This window comes from Melospiza georgiana, chromosome 15 (assembly GCF_028018845.1).
Source record: "Melospiza georgiana isolate bMelGeo1 chromosome 15, bMelGeo1.pri, whole genome shotgun sequence".
Taxonomy (NCBI): Eukaryota; Metazoa; Chordata; class Aves; order Passeriformes; family Passerellidae; genus Melospiza; species Melospiza georgiana.
The window spans coordinates 11,663,367-11,681,073 of NC_080444.1; the positions used below are offsets into that span (position 1 = coordinate 11,663,367).

At 38.1% G+C, this 17,707-nt stretch overlaps 1 protein-coding gene across 3 annotated transcripts in view; it reads left to right on the forward strand.

Annotated features, from left to right (window-relative positions):
- Positions 1-17,707, forward strand: part of GABRA1 (gamma-aminobutyric acid type A receptor subunit alpha1) — a 39,254-nt gene that overhangs the window by 17,471 nt on the left and 4,076 nt on the right. For all 3 annotated transcript variants that reach the window (XM_058034500.1, XM_058034501.1, XM_058034503.1), the window contains exons 5-9: positions 3,209-3,429; positions 5,007-5,089; positions 9,601-9,744; positions 12,730-12,882; positions 15,411-15,613. In XM_058034500.1, the coding sequence (XP_057890483.1) occupies positions 3,209-3,429; positions 5,007-5,089; positions 9,601-9,744; positions 12,730-12,882; positions 15,411-15,613 (804 nt within the window). The remainder of the gene's footprint in view (positions 1-3,208; positions 3,430-5,006; positions 5,090-9,600; positions 9,745-12,729; positions 12,883-15,410; positions 15,614-17,707) is intronic.

Consider the following 17,707-nt stretch of genomic DNA (forward strand, 5'->3'; position numbering starts at 1 on the left):
TGTGCAGCCCACTCATGTTAAACCTTTGCTTGAGGAACTAGGTGTGAAAGCAGAGACAGAAAGATAAATTGGAGAGTTTGCCAGAGCCCAGAGTCTATCTGGGCTTCACTGCACGCTTGGTGCAGAGTGCTCTGAGCACAGACAGGTTGGACACCTCAGCTGGGGCTGCCCTGCTCCCCATGTGCAGCCTGGGCTGGGCTGTGGGAGGCTTTGGGCAGGCACGGGGGGGATGAGCTGAGCCTGAGCCTGGGCTGGGGCTCCTCCAGCTCCCCCTGAGTGTTGGGAAGGCACAGCCACCCTGAGTGCCAGCACACCTCAGCCATTTGAGGTTTGCAGCATGCAGGGAGGCACCTCCATGGACAATCAGGGTGCTCCTGCCCACTCTCAATACACTCCTCTAAGAGCAGCATGGACGTAACCTGTTGTTCTATAAAGAGATTGTCTTGGCTTGTTCTTTTCCTTGTAAATGAAGTTATATGGGAGAAAAGCATTTTTTTTTTAAAATCATCATTTTTGGAAGAGCTTTGCAGGTTTTCAGGCATGGGAAAGATAAAGGACATGCCTGAAAACCTGCAAAGTGACATCATTTCAGCGTGTTTGCAGGTTTTCAGACATACTTACATGGTGGATTGAACTGAACAACAGATACCTGGCTGTTCTCATGCAAACTGTCATTTTTGTGAAAATTTTTGATGTGTATTATTTGGAATAAGAAGTGTTTCAAAATTAACTTCTTCAGAAAGACAGAATTTTTTTCTAGTAAACCTTCATTCCCAGTTTTCCTGTACAGTAAGCTTTTCGGAGAATGATTATTTGCCTTACTGTCTTCCTATACAGAACCTCATGCAGACCACAGAGTGGTCTACCCTGTGAATAAACAATCTCCAGGGAGAAACATTGGAAGAGTAAACTAGAGAACATTTAAGTCAAAGTGTTATAAATATTCCATAAAATACCATAAAATTTATTCCAAGTTCAGATAGAAATCTTGTTTTTAACCTGCGTATTGTGGAATGAAGAGTCTGTGCTGTGGAGAATTTATTCCAAATTCCACCTCACTCTTGCATCTGCACAGAGCATTGCTATTGTACATAGTCTAGAGAAAATCCTTCTGCTCCCCTGTTCTGTATGCCCCTCTGCTGTAGAAAAAAAGCCCCAATCAGAATATCTGATGGCTCTAAAGATCAGCTGTCTGTCAGGATTCATTTGAGGAGAATTATTGCACATGCTTAAGTGGGTAGAGAAAGTTGAGGAGCTGAGATATCTCAGCCAAAATTAATTCACTCTGTATGGTGAGATGTCCTGGGATAGGGAAAGATTCTGTGCCAGGCATGACCTCTCAGCTACTTTTTAATTGAATTTTATCTCATGCTGTCAGGACCCTTATCAAATCTTTCTGACTCCTTGTCCTTTTCCAACAAATGAACCTTATGCTTGTATGAAGTGAAAAACCAGACTCTCTTTTCTCAACCTGTACCACCTCCCACTCACCCCTTTGCAGCTGAAAGAGAAAAAGGGAATGGCTTGCACGCTGAAATGATGTCACCTTCTGGGCATGTCTTTTACCTTTCCCATGTGTGTAGGAGAAAATTTTCTTTGGTGCTAGTAAAACATGGAGGAAATCCAAAATTTTAATGATGGATACTGTCTCCTACACCTCCTTCTCTCCTACTCTACTGCACAGCTGGGACAGGATTTGGTCACAATTCAACCTAAGGCCATGACCCAGCAAAATTCTGAAGCAAATAATTGGTTATAAGTGCAAACTGCTTTCACTGAAGCTGAATAAACTCAGGCTTCAGCAGTTCACTGAGCAAGTGATTAAAAAAATGGAAATACAACTAAGTATGTACAAAAATGATTCACAGGTCTGGGATATAAATAAAATCTAATTTAAAAATCCGCCAAACGTCCCAAAATTAGAACAACCCATGTAACTACATTTCCATGTAAAAGAAAAAAAATTACTCAGGCATTTCATACCCTAAAAGCAGGAAAAACACACATCAGTAAGAATCACCATTCTTTCTTGCTAATAGTTACACAAGGAATAAACCTTGTAAGCTCAAATGTGCTTACGTTGTATGGAGTGTTGGTGGTTGTTAAAATGAAAAAACACAAATCTGAAGGAATTTGCTGTGGAGACATTTTGCATGCTCCTTCCAGAATGTTCCCCTTTACTATCATGTTTTTCAGGACAGCTGTATTCCTTATAGCTCTGTGTGCCCTCACGCACAGGAGCTCTCTCTGTTCCAGGATTTGGCACCTCCATTTGCAGGAGATCTCAGCAAAGGTTCCATTTCTCAGCCAAAAGTCTCATTCAGAGTAACTCAGAACCACATTGGATAACTGCTTTTGATGTTTATCACAATATCAAAGATGGAAGGGGCAGGGTGATCCAATGCTGAACTTCCACGTGAGGATGGAATTTTCCCATGGGAAATGCTGTACTATGCTGCATTCACGGTTTTTCACATTTTTACCCCATCTATATGTTGGAATATTACACATAAAACATCTCTCCCTCTTAACTTCGTTCCTGTTGCTTTGTCACAAATATTTCTTTCATTTCATAGTGAGTGTTGGTTATTTGGGTTGTCCCCACGGCCATGAGTCAGCCACTGCTTGCGCCCCCCCAGCCCAGTCCCTGTGCAGTCAGACTGTCACTCCTGGCCCAAAGGTGCCCTCAGCTCCTGCTCTTTGTAGCCCAACCACTTCACCCATGAACCATTCCACATTTCACCAATAGAATTTCAGTGAACTGTGAACTTTCTGCAGGTTGATTGCCAGTTTATGCTGACGAGACATTTAGAACAGAAGGCTGTATTAAGACCCTGCCTCACAAGTCTTATTTTACTCTGACTCATTTCCTGTGCCACACATGCTGACCACCTATCTGCGGCTTGAAATTACAAATCAAGTGGGAAAAGGGTTAATTATTTTGTTTCCATTTTATTATATCTAACTCATGGGCAACTTTTGAAATATTTCCTGATGTTTATTGTGTTGAACACAGCAATGATGCTGTAACTGTTTAAGAACCAGCTTCAGGTACATTGTAAGTAATACAGAAAATAAACTTCTGATAATGATTAATTTCATTAATAGTCATCTTGCTTCTAGGGAATGGTAAGAACATACTTTTCAAGTTCTCATATTGCAACATATGACATCATAAGTGTTTCCCTTCTTTTCTGAATTAATGTAGGAATACACTATAGATGTATTTTTCCGCCAAAGCTGGAAAGATGAGAGATTAAAATTCAAAGGACCTATGACTGTTCTCCGGTTAAATAATTTAATGGCCAGCAAAATTTGGACTCCTGATACCTTTTTCCACAATGGAAAGAAGTCAGTGGCTCATAACATGACAATGCCAAATAAACTATTACGAATCACAGAGGATGGGACGTTGCTATACACAATGAGGTGAGCCCTAAAATATTACATCCTTCATTTTGTTTTACAATTTAACCTGTGCAAGCATATTTTCCAGATAGAAAACTGGTTCCTTTTTGAGCATTATTTGATTACTGCTTAATAATTATTTTCACAATAGGCCTTGGGATGATGGACAAACAGAGCTGTTTGCAGTGTTTATTTTTCCTCTCCTGCTGTGCTACCTCTACAGTCCCTGGATGCGTCCTAATGCTTGATTTTAAAAAGGTTCTTACGGTATTAGGAACCCATCAGTTTGCAGAGAATCTTGATTTGGCATTGCTTTCAAGGATTCCATCAGCAAGTATAATAAAGCCTGAAAGTTTAGTGTAATCTGTACTCCTAAACTGTGTGCAAGGGTCTTTAATCTTTGGATCATATAGGAAGCAGATTCTAAGAACTAACAGATGCACACAGAATTCATTGATCATTCTTAATATTTCTTGTGCTTGGGATTATAAAGCATGACGGCATAAAAATAGACATTTCTTTTTCCATTGATTAAAGCATTCAGAAAGTTAGGAGAAAAAATTATTTTTGTGCTGACAGCATTCATTGGAAATATATTATTCTCTTCATGGATAACTGAACTTCAGCTGTCCAGTTGTTTGAGGAGTTAAATAAATCCTTTTGAAAAAAAGATGATATACAGTCATGCAAACATTCTGGATTAAAAACCTACAAATTAAATAATGAAAAAAAGGGTATGTTGTCTCTAGAGAGCTGCACATCCCCCCTTTATGTCTCCCATGGAATCAAAACAAGGTATAAAGGGACTCTGTTGACTTCAAGCCAAGATGGATAACTTAGCACATAAATGAAACCACTGAGTTTTCTTTAAGAAATTTAAAGATGTTTTTTAAAATCAGCACAAGCGTTTGGAGAAAACAAATTCTCCAGGCATTTGGGATGTTCAATTTATTGTGCAATATCTTTCAAGACTGGCTAGACTAAAGTAGAATCATCTTGGCTGGTAGCTACACAAGTCCAGGTCGATTTTTCTTGTCTTTCTAAGTGCTCAGCTGTTAGGGATTTAATCCACAGGAACACTATCTTGGCAGCACATTGTTCACATGTGTCTCTTCTTTTGATCATAACCATTCCTATTTCCTCACCTTTGCAAGTGCCTCAATGCAATCTTCAGCCTACTCTTCAAGTATTACTGTTCATTCTCTGCTGATGTGTGGTATGTGACTGTTTTAGCTCATTTAACCTCTTTTATTGAGAAACATGTTTGCACTCAAGCTGATAGCAATGAAATGATTTCAGCAAATGTCTGAGCATCCAGAGTGGGCCAATTTAATGATGGCAGCAAGGAAGCAATTGCAGTTGCTAATAGATTTTAATCCTCACACCAAATGAGAAGCCTGAGCATGCCTCTGATGGACCATGAGGAAGGGCAGAGGGGCAGAGCAGTTGCACCCTCAGCCAGACAATTCAGGTCCAGTTGTAATTAATCACATAACAGATACTGTGCTGTACTTATGCTATGTGTCTTAATAGAAGTCTATTTGCTATTTCTATGAAACTAGAATAAATGTGTCCTTTTGCTCATTAATTCATTATAGATTGACTGTGAGAGCAGAATGTCCCATGCATTTAGAAGACTTTCCTATGGATGCACATGCTTGCCCCTTGAAATTTGGAAGCTGTAAGTTTATTTTAAATGGAGGTTTCTCCCATTTTTAGGCCACTTGAAAAGAATATTTTGCAATTGAGAAAACCTCAAGGTTTTAATCTTGTTTATTTTTCACGTTTTTGTCAGGATTGTATCTTTATTATTTTATAAATATATATACACACTTATATTTATACATATATATATATAAATATGATATAATTGACTTTTTTTATGTGTCTTAAATATTCTACAGTGTGGTGCGTGGACATTCACCAAAGATGAAAATGACAGTGCTCTAAATATCTAGAAAAGTATTCTGTCACATGGAAAATGTTGTTAATCTTGTTGCTTTGTTTTATTAAAACCCAATATCAGTCCTAAAGAAAAGCAATACATGCTATGGATAACTCAGTTGGTTTAGGTGAAAACAGTTTTGCGACTGTAGTCTTGGTATGTTTAGATCAACATTTTCCTAGGATTAGAAGGTATTTTTACACACTCATGGAACATTTTTGGAAGTGAAAAATCTCAGAAATCCCCAAATAGAGTCCTACACTTGCAGCATAGATAGCCTTAGATGAGAGAACATATTCAAGTAAGTCATTGAAATATAATTGAAATCAGAATAATTGAAATCAGTGCAATCACTGACAAAGCTTTTGATAAGTTGAGAATTTTCCCCCAAACTTCAGTGTGAATAGCAAGCAGCCTGACACTTAACTAAACAAAGTATTTTTGGAAATAAAACATAGAGAAAAAAAAAAGTGGCAGTCTAATTTACTCTAGTTTGTTTAACACAAACAAGGTAGTTAAAATATATGGAAGATGTAATAGTGTACAAATTGTTTCCTCAATGCTACTTTTTTTCCTAACAGAAATGGGTCATTTCACTGATAATGGTTACTTAGTGCTTGATCAATTTTAGAAGTCAACAAACAGAAAACCCAATTCATTCTTCACATGGTACCCGACAGGGTGATAATTTACTTTGGGCTGAATTGCTCTGTGTTTGCCATGAGACAGCAGTGATGTTTTGTCTTTAAAGAGCTGCTAATCTCCTAGATAAGGCTCAGAGAACAAAAAGCTCATACAACCTTGGAGTATAACTGACAAGAAGAATTTGCTCCTTGAATGTTTTCTTAGAGAGCACTTAAAATAAATCTTCCCAAATACCTCGTGAAAGAGAGTGGAGTGAGGGGAAGCTTTGCTCCAGTTTATAACAGGACAGATACTGCGCTGGGTTCTTGATTAATAAGAGACCCGTGCACCCAAGATCCCGGTGGGATCAGGAGTGGCTGCAGGATCGAATTTCTTTTGATGTGCTCACTAAAGTGTCCCTGCAGGCATCGTGCTGGAACTGCGGGGCAGGGAGATGGCTGATCCTGCAACAAACGTGCTAATGGCAATTTAAACCGGGAGCAGCTTCTGAACAAATCTGATTTACTAGACTGAATTTTATAGACACGACAAGACACCTATCAGAACATCCGTGCATCACTGAAGCACAGCTCAAACACCAGACCCTCCCTAGCATGAGCAGTATTTCCCATTCTTTTCCTACACTGAGTTCTTTCTGGCTCACTGTGTCCCAGATTAATGTACTCTTTGTTCACAGCTTTCCAGATTACTGAGGACTTTGCCTCAGTTAAATGACTAAGATTTGCAGAAATTATTAAATAAAAAGGATAGATAATGTGGATTTGCATAAAAGTTCAGAACCACACCAGAAGGCAAGAACAAGACATCAGAAACACATGCAAGTGTATCTGCATCTTTTGTACCAAAACTGATCTTTTTAACCTTAAAAAATATTTTCATAATATACTTTTCTTAATTGAACAAAAATAAAATACATTGATATTTCTGATAAAAGACCACTTCTTACACCACTCAATGGCAATAACTGACATTCTATACTCAGAGTACAGCTGTGGACTGTCATGTTTCACAGGATTTTTTTGTTGTTGTTGTTTTGTTTGTTTGTTTTTTTGTTTGAACACTAATGTTCTATGGCAGCTGTCCTAAAAAAACAAGTAACTACAAATGCTTGGAAAGATCATTAGACAAAATCAAGGAGTTCTCAAGGAAACTTTTCATTCACCCACTAAATTCAGGCAAGCTCCTAATTTGGGATCCTCGTGGGGAGGATCCTTCTGTAATGTGGTTTTACTGCAAATACTGCATGAAGAATTCACTGTTGAAAACAGCCCTTAAAGCTGAATCTCTCCCTTCCTGCTCATCTGATCATATGCTATAATTATCAAGTTATAGGGTATTTCTCTCAATATTTAATTCTTAATAAAAATAGAAATATCTCCAACAGGAGAAATGGCTGAATCCAAGCAAGTTATGAAAGTGGGACTCACAGTTACACATAAAAAAGAATAGATCTTATAATTAATTTCCACTTTTTAAGTGGGAATCATATTTAAATACATTTGGGACATTTTTGTCAAACTAAAGCAATTAATTATAATCATCTTAATGGACTGGAAAATTTACTGGGAATGAATTTAATTGTCACAAAATCCATGCTTAAAGTGCAGACTACAATCTAACACTTAGCTCCCCAAGGTAGTGTTTGCCTAGCTCCATTTGTTTTAGATTAAATTGGATAAGAGGTTTTTTATGTTCTCCACTGTTACTCATCACTTCTTGGAGCTGGATTCCTAAAAGCCTCACAGTGAAGGAGATGCACATCTCCTGTGGACTCCGCCCATGCTGTAGGGACCAATAAATGTTTGACCCAGCTCCAAGGCTAAAGTGATTTGCCAAAGAGCAGCTTAAGCTAGAGGTTATTCCAGTGTAAATTCAATGTGACAAATGCTAAAGAAATTCTGGAACAACAAAATGCCATATGTTGGCAAAACAAAATCAGAAAGGCAGATGCTCTCCTCAACTCTTACCACAAACATCTGATTGTCAGTTTAAAACTGAGGCCACTCTGGAAACCAGCAGTGATGGGAGCAGCTGGCTGCATTGCTGCTTATGCAACGTGAATTGGGAGCTGAGGGGGGCAGCAGAACTGAGCACCAGATCTGGCAGCTCAGTTCTGGCTCTGCCCAGTGCAGCCCCTTCCCTCTAAACCAGCCCAGTCGTTCTCAGTAGCTCAGACTCTTCCAAGCTAGTCTCATATTCCACAACAAATGCTTTTTTTGTGGAAAATTAATTTTATTACTGTCTTTATGTGACTAGATTAGCAAGTCAATTTCTGTGTTTACTCTGGCCATTATTTTTAAAGTCAGAATTATTAAGATGTAGATTTGCTTTTGCCATTGACTCCAAAAACATATTCCAAGATATGTTACAGTGCTTAGGGAATATGAAGCCCAAAGATAAAAGCACTCTTCAGCTTCAATAATGCAGAATCAAATGCCATGCAATTAATTTACCAGCACATTCTACCCAACCAACTCTTCAATTACTAGCTGTCATCTCCTACACTGATAAGGTAAAATTGCTAACTCACAAATGAGGTCAAGTGAATCAGTCAATGCTTGTCAGTCTGAAAAAAGGGAAATTCTCATCTTGTAGGTAGAATCCTTCTGTTATTTTGGATGCCCCATCCTGCTCCAGCTGCCTTTGGTGGGTGCAAGCTTGATGCAGATTCTGGCCACACATTCATTCCCATTCAAGCCTTTGGGTACTTTTTAGGTGTAAAGAACTACATGAGCTGCCTCTGTGTAGTCAATTAACTCCCACCCAACTGCTCCAAGTGGGAGCTGCCAGATTCCAGACCCCACAAAATGACAGCAGAATTTTACTATGGAATTAGGATTAAAAATATTTATGTGTAGCTCAATTCTGGAAAGAACATAAATAACAGCACAAAGCCCCTCAATGGCATGTGTAGATGCTGCTGAATGATTTGTGTAACACACCACACTGCTTGGGCTAAGAGAGCCCACAGTACTTTTCTTTTGCCTTGCTCCAAACTCAGCTCTTGAGTGCAAGGACTATTCAGAAATAACCAAAGCCAAAACCAAAAAATAAACTAATTGTGATTTAAACTCGCTGTCTCCTAGGCAGCCTCAGAAGTGTTTGCTAGGCCCATTTCACAGCAAGCACAGTGTGATGGGGCATGACCAAAATGGAGCTGTAGCCAGGCTGAAGATGAGAGGATCACTGTAGCCACTCTGAGGAGGATTTACAGAGGCCCAGACAACATCACACTATGAAAAATTGAAAAGTTTGGGGCTCATCTTTCTGTACAGTAGCTAGAAGTGAGAAAAAGCATTGGGATTCTTCCATGCTCATGAAATTCCACTTCTCACTCCACTTCTTTACCTAAGCAGGAAATATATGAAATATTTTCATGCCATGGAAGACCAACCTTAATCCAGCCCCTCAGCAGCTATTTAGCTATTTTTAAAAAATCAGTTATACTTCTATAGATAAATTCCATTAAGATAGTTGTGGGTTTCTACAGATAATTAAAGAGAATTAAATATTCAAACTACTGCTCAAAAACATTATTCTGACAAAACCATAAGGCAACAGGAAGTGCAAAGCTGACATGCACTGTGTTTGTTTTACATCAGATGCTTACACCAGAGCAGAGGTTGTGTACGAGTGGACACGGGAACCAGCAAGGTCGGTGGTGGTGGCTGAAGATGGCTCTCGACTGAACCAGTACGATCTGCTGGGACAAACTGTGGACTCTGGCATTGTGCAGTCCAGCACAGGTCTGTGACAGATACCTTGGAAGGGTGATATTTAACTGTCAAGATGTAATTCAGAGCAGATCTTTGTAAAAAAATACAAAGACGTAAGAGTGAGGGGTAAACTGTAATATATGTACTTCAGATTAGGAAAACATGACTCTGAAAAGATAATATATCCTGGGATTATTTTCCTACTTCAACTGGTGGTAAAAATATTTGAACAATTAAAAAGCTTCCTACAGTGTCAGATCTAGCCAGAAAAACCAAAAATTTATGTAATAAAGAAGCACTCCTCATGTTCTTCTCATATTTTTTACTTACTATATAGGCTGATAAAAATAGTATAACAATATGAATCCTCAAAGATCACATTTCTGGGGGCAGTGAAGTTGCTAAAAGCAAGTACATAGTTTCTCAAGGAAGTATTTAGAGAATGAAAAAAAACTGTCATCAAACTCAGAACCATCTGAGACACGATTTTGATGAAAAGAGCACGATGTTTTCTTCCAAAACATCCAAACATGATTTCCTTTAATCCTGGCACAGCCTTAACTCCAGAAATTTAATGAGATACAGAAATACAGCTGACATTTACAGTATGACACACCTGAAACCTTGAAGCTGGCTACAGCCCCTTGTTTTTTTAACTTTGCAGTGCTTGTTTCAAGATGTAAATTTTTTAAGCTTTATTTTCTAATAATTTGGACAATCTAGATGCAGTAAGGATCTGAGCACTGGCATGAACTAGAACTCTGTCAACCAGATTGACTGGTCAGTGGACCAAAAGCAATTTATCTAAGAAGAAATACCTTTATTTCTAACTTCCTTGGGTAAGAAAAGATAAGAGATAAGAGAATATAAGATGTATAAGCTGCAACTTGTGAAAGCCCAGCAAACAGACACTGTGAATATAGGCAATATCTTGCTCAAGAGCTATTTGAAATTTTAGATTGTAGGGAATTTTATGACTGTGTTGCAATGCTTTAAAAACAGAATCCCAGAGGAATTGGAAAGTTATGAGAGTGATCAGCAGCTGTCACAAATGTGGTGATGCTATTCAATTAAAGGAAGGCAGAAAAGATGGGAAGCCAAAGCTGCAGTGAATAACTGGAGTGCTTTCATGCCCTGCAGTCAGCTCAGTCAATCTTATCAAATATCTACTATCTTCTAATGAGTGGTGCCCAATGAGTGCAGTCCACTGGTGCTGTGGAAACTTCAGAACAAGGTTTTGCCTTGTAACTGAGGTGCGGAGGATCATTGCAGGCCTCTGCTTTGCCCAGTTCACTCCCTCAGCATTACCTTTATCTGACTCCCAGCTCAGACCTGCTGCAGTGCTTCACAGATGAGAGTAATCCCTGTCTTTTTAATTGCCTTTATGCTTTGGATCTTGTTCTCATTTTCCAGAGGTTAAAAATACTTTGATAATTTAGGCAGCTAAATAAAGCATCAGAGTACAGTGGTGTGTTCACTCTGTATTCTTAGCTTGCCATCTACAATCAGTGAATTAATTCTGACACACCGTTGTGCACATTCTATATCTGATTGCATTAAAATAGTTTCCCACGTCATATTTTAAGTAGATAAAATTAAATTGTTGGCTCTCCTAGCCAAGACTGGCACCTTTTGTAAGATCATAATCTCTGCTACAGAGGAGAAGGAGTTTGTTTCAGTGAAAGTTAAAGAAAAGCGAGCAAAATTTAAGTAATAATTCCCACTATACTACAGCCATTCCTATTTAAAAAAAAAAAATCCTTGTGTATCCTTTGCTTTACCATTCAATTTAAAATTTATTCTTTCCCCCTTTGCTGCTGTCTTTTCTATTGAAAGAGTATTGTCATATCTTATGAATAAGCTTTCCTTGGAGTTAGAAATTGAGCAAGATTGCTCAAATGAATGTTCTTCTGGACTCTGCATTACACAAATGGGCATTTGACATGCTCTGTGCATAAGCAGTCAATGTCTAGACATAGTTTTTCAATCAAGTTTAAGCTTTTCCTGTACAAGAGCAGTTTTCTCCTTCCATCTGCCTACATTTTAAAATAGAACTACAGTAATTTCACATGTCATCTCTAATCTAGACAGAAGTTTCCACTCAGTTACGTGTCTACTTGTTTCATTCCTAAGACATTCATTGCATAATAAGAAGAATCAGTCCTCTAAAAAAACATTTATATAAAAAATAAAAACAATAGGTTTTTCAGACTTTGGAGAATATACAGTTTGTCAAAATCCATTTTAAATTGTATAAATAATGATCTGAAAATGAGCAATATTTGCTCTGCTGGCAAGAAAGGTTTATGGAATGACATAAGTATATTAGAGTATTAGATATATTTATATTTATTATTGCAAGTGTAAGTAAAATTTGTTTATATATAAAAAAAAAAATTTTCCTTGCATTTAGAGCACCTAGACCATACAACTTTTTAGCTCCAAAAGCATTAGGGCTAATGAAAATATTGTGTGCTATTCTTATAGTAATCATTTATTTCAGGAGAGAAAAATAATTTACTAAGGTCCTAAATTAGCAGAGCAGAGACACTTTAGAGTACGTAAGGCACCAACAGTGGTAATGCAAACACCATCACATCAGCAATTACATCTTAAGCTTGGCCCAACAGAAACATTTTTTGGAGGTTGTGTCTTGATTTAGTCTTTAGGTTGTGTTTGCATGGTTATGCTGTGGTGGCTTTTCATCCTCTAATGGAATAAGACTTTCTACAAGAGCTTTAAACAGCCACCAGTTAATGCAGACTTTCGTTCACTACTCAGCAGAGCAAATATGCAAATTTAACTAGCATTTCCCAGAACAGCCTAATTTTGTATTATTAAGGAAAAATTTAAAAACCGACCAGGTTTATTAAGTGTTTTCTTCAGAGCTGAACCATTTTGATTTGAGGATTTCTATTTTATAGTAGGGGTGAATGGAATGAAAAATACTTTCTACAAAGAGCTCTGATGGGTATATTTATAAAAGCTTTAATGTTCTTTTTTTCTTGGATTTAGGGGAATATGTTGTTATGACTACACATTTTCATTTGAAGAGGAAGATTGGTTACTTTGTCATCCAGACTTATCTGCCATGCATCATGACAGTGATATTGTCACAGGTGTCCTTCTGGCTTAACAGAGAATCTGTCCCAGCAAGAACTGTGTTTGGTAAGCAAGACCTGTAAACCTCCTGGCAACCATGAGGCAACTGGGTTTCAGAAATGTTATTGTAAATGTAGTTATTGTAACATGGTACTGGAGAACAGTGTGAGCCTGGGCAAGTTGCAGCACACAAGAGCTAACAAATTTCATTGTGAAGATATAGGTCCAAAGCTTTTAAACTGATTTGGAACTGACTGTAAAAAGAGACCTGAAAATACCTCAAGCCATCCATTACCATTTTAATATTCCAAAACAATGAGATTATGAATAAAACATCTCTGACAATGGCAATAATGTTAATCATAGGATTATCAGAAAGGCTTTAATCAATGGGTATCTGTCATTTGATATCTTTAGGCCCTCAGAAAATTCTTATTTTATTTTTTTTTCTTAATCCTTTTTACAGGCCACTGTTAGATCAGCAACAATTTATTGTGTTACAGCAGTGAATATATGCACTCAAGGAATGCAGTGAGCAGGCAATCTAAAGACCCTCCAGTTTATACATTGCTCCCTAGAGTTTAAGCACTGCTTGGAAATGCTTATCTTAAAACTTTGGTGATATTAACCCAAATCAAGAACGTATTAAAAAAAAAAAAAAAAAGGCAATGAATTTTCGTTTAGGAAAGCTAGAGCCTGAGATTTCTGCTCTGTGCCCTAGTCCTTGGTGATCTCCAGATGGGACTGCTGAACACCTTTGGCAGGAGGTGGAAGCATCCCCAGCCAAGCTGGCTTTGACACTCGTTCTGCTGCCTCAGGGCACTGCAAGGACAGGATGCTTTGGGCCCTCTGGCTTTGCCAAAGAGAATTAACCCATTTATTCTGAATGTGGCAAAGCCGGAGAGTCGCTGTTGAGAATTGCAGCCTCTGAAGCTTGTGTTGAGCAAGAGCTATTTTTATGGATCTTTTCTTGCACCATTCACAGCTGTGCTTTAGTTTCTCATTTTCTCTGGAAATCAATCACAACTTGCATACCCTTAGACCTCATGAACCAAGCAGTGACTTTCTGTTGATAGACAGATGTGCATTTGCAGAACAGTGGTTTAGACTACAGTATAATCAAATTTGATTTACATAATATTGTTTAGAATAGCAACTAAAATTAATTCTGAATTTTTAACATCATCTTTGCTGTGAACTACTCTACTAAGGAGTTTTATTGTCAAATCCATTTAAATAGTAACTATTTTACTTCTTTTTGCCCATACCATTTAAACAGAAATGTCTGATCATCAGTTTGAAATGCTGTACTTCACAGTCATTAGATGGAGAACAGAATTTCCTAGTCTCAGTGGATAAGATACAATACTGCACAGTTTTCAAACTGCTATCTTCACAGGCTCAAGAACCCACAAATTTCTCAGTTTTCATTTTAGAAGACAGTTATTTAGTAAATACTCTTGGGTTTGCTCCATCATTATATATCAAATAGCTTTTTCATTTCAAAATGGCAGTGAAACAAAGCTTCAGAACATCTTGCATGAATGCATATACACACAGAAGGACAACATTGATCTTTTAGCCCACTCAGTACCACAGATAATAAAAGTTATAAATCTTTTCTCTGCTACTATGTAAGAGAAACATAAGGTCACTAGCAATAAGTCAAAGAACACATTTGGTTGCATCTCAAGAAAGAGAAATTGCTTCCTCATTAGGCACTAATAATTCAAGCTCTTCACACTACCACGTAAATATGTTATTCATTAAGTGACCTATTTTAGAGCACTGTTCATTTCCACTAACACTCAGTGCAGCAAAGATGAACTTGCCAGACACATTGGAGACATGACAGTGCAGTTGTCAAGGTAACTTGTGGACATGTGATTTGATGTAAATGCCTTGCGTGCACTCGGAGATTCATTTTTCCAAGCAGCTGCAAGCAGAGTGAATTCAGTGCACTCCTGCTTTCTCTCTGGGGCCAGGTGAGAGGAAAGGTTCAGCAGTGAGAAGCTCTGATATCAGAAATGCAAATTATGCTGTCACTCTTACATAAAATCTTTGCTAGGTTCAGGGTGTCAGTGAATAAAGGGACAGAAATCTGTAAAACCGTCAATTCAAAAAAACAAAATAACACATAAATTTTGGTGCCCTTGAATATATTTTTGAAGTATAATATGCCAAATAAGCTGAAACAAGGTTTTTTTTTGTTTTCTAAGTGTCTCAGAACCGCTGCAAGAAAGACCTAAAGATATTAAATTGATACATCTGTAGTATAATTTGCAGCGCATGAATAAAGAACTGCAACGAAATCCCTCAAATATCAGGAAGAGTAAAGTAGTTCATAAATTATTATTTGCATTCCACCTTTAAAAATAGTATTCTATTATAACAACATCAAAGAATAAAAGCATAAAAAATGTTTTGAAAATCCTGCAACTTTCACAGAACTCAAAACCTGATACCCTCATTTAGAAACTGACCTCTGGTGGGGAAGTTTGTAAGAACCAGGGGTGTAGAAAAGGCTTTACCACCTACAGCAGCTGGGGAATGAAGCACAAACATATCCTGAAGACCCAAACTCTGCTTTGCAGGAGTGACAACTGTGCTGACCATGACCACCCTGAGCATCAGTGCCAGGAACTCTCTGCCCAAGGTGGCCTATGCCACGGCCATGGACTGGTTCATCGCCGTCTGCTACGCCTTCGTCTTCTCGGCGCTCATCGAGTTCGCCACCGTCAACTACTTCACCAAGAGGGGCTACGCCTGGGACGGCAAGAGCGTGGTGCCAGAAAAGGTAACCCCGCCCCACAGCCACCCCAAAAGGTCACACACACTCTGCCACACCTGGTCACCCTATGGGAGGGGCTTAACACATTAAAAATTGTTATTATGTACAACAGTCATTGCTCCAAGCGTTTGCTGCTGTGTCCACACACAGCATTTCTATGCCATGATTACTTAGACATTTAATACCTAAATACTACTGACATATCGGGTGATACCTAATGCTGTTAATAATGAAATGTTCTACTGAGATTTTGACTTTGGGAATTGAGCAGAAAAAAAATCAACATGTATTATTTTAAGGGAAGGCAATTATGTTTTTCTGTTTGAACAAGAGAAAGTGTGGATGCCTCAGCGTAAATGTAAGAAAAAAAATTTGTAGCTGCAGTTTTTGATAGTTCCCAAGGTATAGTGGTCCCCAGCACAACATTCAGAAGCGCTGCTCTATCATCATGACCAAATAAATCATCACAGGAGTTATTTTTTCCTTTCTTAGCTATAGGAAAAATGTGTTTATTATAGAAGGAGGAATTGAGAGCTATGCTGTGAGTGTGCAATCCTGATCTGTACCTCCATGAATGCACCAGAGAAACTCCCAGTGATTATTTAGGTCTGGGATCAGACCTGGTCCATAAACCACAGGTGCATCAAGAAATGGTTGAGGACCTCTAGGGGATGAAAGAATTTTGCTATTTCCTATGAATTACCATATCAGCCGCTTCTGTGAGCAAGCTCATTCAGTTGGGTTAAATAAACACTCACAGACTAGAGATCCCACAGAACAGGTATTTGGATGAGCAGATGTAACTCACTGGTATGCAATGATATATTTTTAAAACAGGATTATATACATATTATTTATGTATATTAGTTCTGTAAGTCAGTAAAAAAACCTCCAAATTATATTAGAGCATTTATACCATGGCAACTACTACAAGAGTATTGTAGAACAAATGAATGAAGTATCAATACAGTAATGAGCTGCAGAACTGCTGCTGAATGTTGAGTTATCAGTTATTGATGGTACTTTCACTGAAAATAATTTTTTTGATTCCTTCTGTGTTTTCATTTGTTATAAAATTAACTGCACTGGCAGAACTGTGTCCTTAAATATTAAATATTGCCTTACTAATTTATCCTCCCTTGTAATGTAGTTACTATAATGAGCTGTTTCATTTGTTACCAAGAAAATTACATTCTAAAAAAAACCCAAGACACAATACCAACCACAACAAACATAGTTTAAAACATTGCAAGATTTATGGCTTTGTGCTTGTTAGCAGGTAAGGGGCTTTATGTGTCACTTGCTGGTACCTGTGAGTTTTCTGCAGTGAGGAAAAGAGAGCAAGGCAAGCTCACAATGATCAGAGCATCACAGCTTAATCAAATTTAGAGCTCTAATTAGCTGTCATATTGCTTGTTCATGAAGTTGAATTTGACATGAAATATTAAGACCCTGGCTGGTGTCAGAGTTTTCTGTGGATCAGATTTCTAGTGACATTTAAATCTATTGAAAGGGTTTCCTCTGAGACTTCAGTGAAGCTGCTCGTTGTCTGCTGGATTTATTGCTGCTCACCAGAGTATCTGAATGAGCAGCAAACAAGACTGCCTTTACACTCAGTAACCATGTTAGCAGCCTCCCTACCTGGGAGGGGAAAAAATGGACAGCCAAAAACAAAACAAACAAACAAAAACCCTACAAACCCCAAAACAAACAAACAAAAAAGCGAAACCAAAGGCAAAATAACAAAAAAAGAACAAAATAAACAACAAAACAAAATAAAACCTGACCTGTCTTTTTTTGTTGGAACATTTTTAACCTGTTTGTTCTGAAGACTTGAAGCTTTTTTCTTGGCCTAAAGCTAAGAATTTTATTGCCATGAATTAAAGAACCTCTACATCAGAGTCATTAAGTGAATCCCTTTCCTTACTAAGTGCCATAATTTTAACATTGGAGCCTACATTCCCTTCCAGCATGGGGCTCCAAAGCTGTTCCTCCACAAGCCTTGCCCCATCTGCCCTCAGGCTTCCGCAGCTTCATTTCCTCTTCCCATGTGTGCAGCAGGAGTCTGCTCACTCCCTGAAATGTTCATCTCTTGAACAA